At 42.0% G+C, this 7962-nt stretch overlaps 1 protein-coding gene across 1 annotated transcript in view; it reads left to right on the top strand.

Annotated features, from left to right (window-relative positions):
- The window catches only part of LOC106805149 (peroxisomal membrane protein 11A-like), a gene marked incomplete at its 5' end in the record, with an annotated part of 16666 nt that extends 14066 nt beyond the window's left edge, over window positions 1-2600 (top strand). Inside the window, one exon of the mRNA XM_014806642.1 lies at window positions 903-2600. Within this exon, the coding sequence (XP_014662128.1) occupies window positions 903-1229 (327 nt within the window). The remainder of the gene's footprint in view (window positions 1-902) is intronic.
- Window positions 2601-7962: the final 5362 nt, after the last annotated feature.

The raw sequence follows: 7962 nt of genomic DNA on the forward strand, positions 1-7962 counted from the left end.
GATAAAAACATGTGACGTCACCTCACCACTTCGAGGCTATTTTGTTTGGAAACAGTCGGCGTTTGCGCCAGTTTTCTCACCTCTTTCTTGTGGGTTTTAAGCAAACGCGCAGTGAAATGGGAGCAACTAGAGTTTATTTTGTCATAAGGTAGTGTGATTATGCATGACACGAAGTATTTGCTAGTCTAGTACTGGAGAAATTAGCGTTTGGATGCGCATTGTGAGCCTTTAAAATTATGCTTTATGGTTTAATATTTATTAGAAATATTTAAAAAATAATTTTACAACTCAAGGGCTGTACCGTTGCTTACAACGACGGTGGCGCCACTGGCAGCGCACCCACTAAAAAAGTTGCGCAAAGCAACGTTGCGGCTGCAGGCTACAGACCGAGGGTGTTTCTTATTTATAAATTTAAGAGCAGAAGGATTGCAATCTCTTATAAAAGACATATAGTTTCAGTTATAATATGGATAAATTTGTCCTAAAATGAATATCGTTCGGTTAAATAGAATTTAGGTATAAATATAATTGCACTTTTGTGATTAGCCCTTGGTCTGTAACGTGAAAAATATTTTGGCAAATGCGCAAATTTTTTCAGGGTGGCAGCACGCTCGCGGGTGTCATGTCAGTGCCCAAAAATGAAAATTTCGAAATTCTATGTTTTATAACAAACGTGAATGCATAATTATAGATATTTATAAGTATGTGCTATTATTAATAAATCTACTATCATAATATACTCTCAAATTCTAGAGTAAAGTATTCCTTTAAGTTTAAACAAGTTTAAGTATTAAATATTAGTTATCAAAAATAGTTTAAGAAATATAACCAATTATTTTGCAACTAGCTGGAAGTGTATGTATCAACTAATATATTGGGTACTCAATTTTGGAATGTTGCAGGTAAATCCCCGGTACTCTAGAGTGTCAGCGTGGGCATGGTTAGCTGCCAATATAGCACTGACCTTGCGCGACCTCCGTAAGCTTCACCTGCTGCGTATGCGTACAGTGACTCTTAAGCAGGCGCCCCAGGAAGAGATCAAAGAAGATTACTGTAATCTGCGTCCTCTGGTAGTAGCAGTGCAACTGGAACTTGCTAAAGATTTCTGTGATATTTTTATCCCACTTGCCACCCTGGGCTATGCTGATACAGGTCTAGCTGCAGCTGGTGGTGTTATATCCTCTGTAATAGCGATGCAACAAGAGTGGGGTAAAATAGTGAAAAACTAAACTAGTTTTTTATCATGAATGGAAACGGTATGGTAAATCACAAACTGCAGAAAGCTTGCTGTTTTGGTAAGGGTAAATGACTGCTTTTTGACTTTGAGGACTTTTGGCTTTTTGACGTGTTCGGTCTGACATGCCTTCAAAAAGCTAAAACCAATTTGCAGCATTCCGAAAATCCTCCAATATGTTCTGTGCCCCATACAAACTGAAAATGTCAGCCTACATCAAACTAGTTTGTTCTAAATTAACATCTATGCATCTCCGCGACCAAACTTTGTTATCGGATTAGTGTTCTATTGTCTCTGACGGAATCTTACGGTCTCTGAAAACTGTGTGAAACCGTGTCGTATTAAAATGACTTTTTTGAAGAACACATACGATTTTCAGGTAAATTGGTGGTGTCATATGATTACATAGCACACGTTAGCCTTGCACTTACTACCATTGATGTAATATTTCGCCAGTTGTTTTCCACATCTGAAATGAGTCTTGTAGTGTAATAGTTTATTTTACAATATTTGACAAACAAATAAGAATAACCCGCGGCTTACTCCAGCTCATTAGCTTAAATATTACTCTAGTTTAGAAAAGTTGATTCACGGCAAACTCAAAACAACGTTTGAACAACATTACTCCTACATGACTACATTGTGCAGTAATGACATACATGTGCAGGAGTGTTGCTAATTCTATCTGTCGTCCATAACCACAGTCTTTGGTGTTAACCAAATTATGATGAGTCAATACTTTGTATATTGTATCTTGTATCTTGGCTCCCTCTCTTGTATTTCACAAGACACTCGATTCATTGAAGTGTGGGGATGATCTAGAGAAAAAGGATATTAGTGCTGCCTGTAATTCTCTAAATATTAGTGTTTCGAATCACCAGAATTTTCCGCACATAATCTAACGCAGGTTTCAATACCCCGTGGTTGTCCCCTCTCCAGCCTTCTATTTGTTCTCCATCCTTATATTTATTATAGCTATCACAATTATATAAATGTTCCAAGTCCTGTTTCATATTCTTATTACATCGATTACACCTGTCGTCACTGAAGTTATTTCTAAAGTAGCCTTTGAGATCAATCATTCAAGTTTTACATTTAAATGCAAAGCACGAGTCGGCAAATGATAATTCTTTCATATATTCCTTCAATCCGTATGTTTCAATGTTTATCATCTTCATTTTTGTTTTATCTCTAGTTTTTAATTTGTCTCTTATTAGTACTCTTTTTAAGATGGCATCTTTGACTTGTTTTTTTCCAGGCTCTTTTTGGTTTTAATCCTATGGCTGTAAATGATATTTCTAGTTTGTATTCATTTAGGATTATTAAAGGGACAGTAGCCTTTAGGATGTTACTGCATACAACTGTACTTACTGTATAACAAATCGTCTATACCCACACGTATTTGTTACCAGATACCTAATTTAATTGTTATAATTAATTACACATCAACGCTACAAAATTTGAACGGCGCCATGACACCCGCGACGGTGCTCGTCATCATGGCCGCATTACGTCAAGCTTCCCTAGCCAATGTATTACCCATAATATGTAAATCAGCCAATAGGTGGCGACAAAATGTCCTATATAAGATGCGCTGTAGACAGCGTTATTCAAATGAGTTAATTAATAAATTTCAGTTATGAATGTATGTACATATGATAACGCGCACACGCACGTTGTAACGCACGCACACGCTCGTGCACGCGTTTTGTTAAACGTACATAAGCCCCCTTAGTATCCAGCTTCCAATTATTTCAGCTACTAGGTGGCAGCACCACATTTTAACTCCAACATTTGCAGTTATTAAAGATGAGCTTTTCTAAACAATTCGCAGTCTTCTATGTAGAGACAATGTCGCCTATTCAACCTCTCGATCTCTCTTACTCCCTACCCTCTCTGTCCCTTTCTCTCTCGTTCCCTCACCTTCCTTCCTCTTTCGCACTTCTCCTATCTCGCTCTCTCTCATCATCTTTCTTCCTCTCTCTCTATCCCATTTCCGGGAGCCTGTGTTTGGTATTACTGTGTATAGGATACAGAAGGCAGTCGTAGGCGTTATGGGGGTATTGCTCGCCCGCGTCGGCATTCAAAAAGTAAACTTGATTATATGTTAGCAATAATAATTTATCGAATAACAATGTAGCGATTCGCAGCAAGGTTTGGGGTTGACACATTTTTTGAAAAACGTACTAAAGGCTTTTAATGCTTGAACAATTTACCATGAATGCTGAACTATCAATCAAAATGATTGTTGGTTGCATCTATACAAATTTAATATGCGCAAAAACACGACCATTAAATGCATGAAACCCGTAAATTCTAGCAAATAGTTTGATCACGTTGTTACGAGAGTAGTTGGCACTGCAAACTAGCAGAAATTACACTTTCAGCTTTCACAGCTCTCCAGGGATCGAGTAATTTACTGAGATGGGCTACCCCTGGTAACTCCCATTACCTGACTTTGTTTAATCGGTGTCATCGTATTTTGTACAGGAATTTTAAGTATACAAAGGGTACATAAAACATACTTAGATGCGCTTTTGAATCTTCTGCAATTTTATACGTCATAACCTTAGGACACATGTAGCGAATCGGCAAGCTAACATGCCCCTATTCATGGAATTGCGAAATAAATATACGAATATGGCAGCAATCTACTTCTTGAATACAAACTAACGCCCTGACGTTCTTCGCGCGTGATGCCACATTGCCAACAGGTGGCGGTTGCATGCCATCATGAACGACCCAGTAGGTCGTCATAAAACGCCATACTACCACCTACCTACCTATCTGCTCACTAGGGCGGTGTCGGCGAACCTACCACACTTCAATATTAAAATGATTGGCATTTTATGAAATGGGCATATAAATATTATGCATATTTAATGCCCGCTACAACTGTAATATTGATTGCGGTTATAACTCAGCCCAACGCGATCTGCTGCCGCCGTGTCCTGTGGTGCTCGTCACTTCCGCAGTGCCAGCCACAGCTCGAGAAACACAACGCCGTGTAAAAACCTGCTTTGTCAGTAAAACGTGAGCGGTTGCTGTGAGCGTGACAGGCGGTACGCATGGCAATGATACAGCAGCCTCAATGGCAGTTACGTCATTAGCCTCATCACCATCATCGCCATCATCATTATCATCATCATCACCATCATCATCATCACAATCATTATTATCATCATCATCATCATCATCATCATCATCATCCTAATCATAATCCTAATCAGTATCATCATCACGTTCATTATCACCGTCATTATTCGCATCATCATCATTCATCATCATCATCATCATCATATCATCAACACATGAACTTGCGTTTTGGCGTGGCGTGCCGGTGGTGTTGGTGTAGTGTGTTGGTGTCGCTGCGTGGTGATCGTGTGGTCGGAAATGGCCGGTTGTGATGGTGTGGTGTGTGGTGTGTGTGATGGTGGTGAGTGTGTGGTGTGCGCGTAGCGCGTGGTGGCGGTGCAGTACGGTATGGTGAATACATGTATAAGCGAGCGCAGTAATGTCGTGTGTGTGGTGGTGCATGGTGGGCTGCGATGGTCATCCGTTTGTGTGTGGTGTGTGGTGTGCGTTGGAGGGTGGTGTGGGCTCGTGTGTGCTGCCTCGGTGGTGTGCTGTGTGTTACGTGTGTGTTGGTGTGTTTGTGGGGGTGTGCCTGTGGTGTTTTTGTCGTGTGTGTGTGGGTGGTTCGGTTCCTGGGTATGTGTTGGGCCGGACGGCCCCGTCGGGGGCCTGTTAGTCTGCGTGTTGTGGGTGCGCTGCGGGACTGTGCTGTGTGTGCAGGGTGTGTGTGTATGTGTGTGGTGGTGTCGGGGTTCCGCCGTGTTGGTGTGCTGTTGTGTGGTGTGGGGTGTGTGCGTGTGCCACGTCTGCTTCGTGGGCCATGTGTGCGTGTGTGCGTTCCGTGGCGTCTGCTGTAGCGGCTTGCGTGTGGCACGCTGTGCTGGTGTGCCTGTGTGTTACGTGTGTCATTGTGTGTGTGAGTCGTGTGTGTGTTTGTGGTGTGCTACGTGGTGTGTACGCGCTGTGTGCTGCGTTGTGCTCCGGCTGCGTGCTGTGGTGGTGGCACCTGTTGCGTGCGTGCTGTGGTTCTGTTGTGTGTGTGTGTGTGTGTGCGTGTGTGTGTGCGTGTGTGTGTGCATCTGTAATCGTGTGATATCAGTCCCTCAGTCCCCAGTTTACTCAGTCTCCAGGAATCCCTCCTACCCGGAGCCAATGACGCATGTCCTACCTGGCTATGCCTAAATCGCCTAAGGGTAGGGTTGGTCGGTTCAGGGCACTCATGCAGAAATGGGGATACATTGAACATGGCCCAATCAAATGTGACTGCGGGGTGGACCAGACTATCATGGAACATCTCCTGGAATGCCCCCTATTACCCCCAGAGCCCTGGAGACCTATACGCTTTCAACCACCGTGCCAGGTCCTATGTGCTGCAGTAGATAGGTCGAGTGTAATACTCACCCGAGAAAAGCATCGTGTGATACGAGCGTCGCACGCACGCCGACACGCGTATGCGGCCATCTCTGATGACTCCGTCTCATGCGACAACCAGCCGTTTAAGCTCACAGGCTTACGTGATCATGCAAGCACGCGTTGTAATAGACGTGTACACTGTCTCTCTGCTTCGTCAATTGAGGCTAGTAGCGGCAAATGTATAATTGTTTGTGATTAATGTAACATTTCTCTAACATAATTGGTTGGTCGGGCGGTACAACTATTTTAAAACGTATATGGAGACATATCTCTGACCTTACTTTGACCTTACATCTCTGACCTTACTTTGCTCTCTTTGCATACGAACTGATATAATAGTAAAGACTGTATCTATACAATTGTAACTTAGGTATGCGTATGTCTTATAATATTATGTAGAAGATCCTCTAGCAGCACTATACACGATGCAGATTCGGCAAGTTTTTTTCATGGTTCGCACAGTCCTTGAAAAGTCCTTGAATTTGAGGGGAGTCCTTAAAGAGTACTTGAATTTGAGGGGAGTCCTTAAAGAGTACTTGAATTTAGTTAATGTTGATTTTGTGCTTGAAAAGTCCTTGAATTTTATGAAAATGTCCTTGAATTTGTAGAAAGAATCCTTGCCTGTAATAAAAACAAATTTTATACCATCAATAATGTGCAAACCTTAATAAAAATTGCATTAAATGAGCTTAAAAAGCTATAGACACGATAGACAGTTAAATGATGATCACAAATTACAGTAAGTCCCTAAAATCAGTCAGTAAATCAAGGTATGTTGTAGAAGTGACAGTTTAGAAGGGTTTATTAATGTGATCCAGGTAAGTTTTAGAGGTGACATGCAGTGATTAAGAATGGGGTTATTAAATTAATCCAGGTATGTTTTGTTCTGTGTATGAATTTTGATAAAATGTCTGCTAAAATGTCCTTGAATTTCCGATAAAATGTCCTTGAAAAGTCCTTGAAAAAAATTTCAGTCCTCTTGTATGAACCATGTTTTTATTAGACAATCCTGAATCTAATAATAACAATAAACCACTAGTTTAGACTCTTCGTCAGATGCCTTAAATTTTGTAATAGTTGAAAACGGCTTAGATTAACGTAATTGGAATCGTAGTCTTAATTGTATTGTAATAAAGCAGAAATCATGAGAGCGGAAATTTATATTGAAATGTAGGAATAAGGAGCATAGGCGATAGTAGCACGAGTATTAGATAAATTAGTTGGAGGGACAACGATTATAGAAGCGTCCAACAGCACAATGAATAATTAACATCGCAACGCTTAGAAGATTGGTAATTATGCCAACGGCAGATGTTGCAAATAGTAGCGGGTCACGAGAGGCATTATATATACATTAGATATAGATTAGAGGTACATTATATACGGAAGGCGAGCACGCAGTAGTCTGGGCTAAGATAAGTAGCCACGAAGCAACGCATGCAGAATAAAAGTAACCAGGGACATTTTGGCACCCAGCCAGAGGCCAAAGGGTCGAGTTTGGACACAGTCCAAACTGACGTAAGATAGACCGTGATCACTCGTCATACTAATGTCCGACGTCGAACCAATAGGGAAGATGGCCGAAGCAGCCGGAGAGGAGAGAAGGGACGTGCCCGACGGTAAGGGCATGCCCAAGGATATAAAAGGGGATGCGGAGAGAGAACGTGGCCGGTTACGACGGCATAGTCCTGTGCGAAATAAAACGACGTTTTCCCTGTGACAAAATGAAGACACAACTAGCACGATGAAGAAGAGAAAGGAGAGAAAGAAAGAATACAGAAAACCTACGACTATTGAACTATTGCGACGTTTGTAATGGAGTGTTCGCGTTTTCGCCATACGAGCATTGCGTATAAGGAAATACGAACATTGATGCTACAGCAGAGGCGCATCTAGGCCAGAACATTCGAATTTTTACGACCTGACTGCCGACGAGGCGAGGAGCCGACTCAACTTGTTCAACGCTACAGTATTCTATCAATTACGTGCATACGGGAATAGGGCAGCGAACGTGTCTTTGTCGAGCAGGCGCAGCTGATTAAGCCAGTGGAATTGGCAGTAGATTTTCCCAGATGGTGTAAGCTATATCGAGTTTAGTACTACGTCCGTAATGCTATGAGCATGGACATCGCACGGCCTGGTCACCAAGGCCTCACGTCGCCCTCATGTCCTTAACGTGGTTGAGTGCGCGTATGTTATGGCCCTGTCACACATTGACGATTTAGCCAGCGTATGCCGGA

This window comes from Priapulus caudatus, unplaced genomic scaffold (assembly GCF_000485595.1).
Source record: "Priapulus caudatus unplaced genomic scaffold, Priapulus_caudatus-5.0.1 Scaffold102, whole genome shotgun sequence".
Classification (NCBI taxonomy): Eukaryota; Metazoa; Priapulida; class Priapulimorpha; order Priapulimorphida; family Priapulidae; genus Priapulus; species Priapulus caudatus.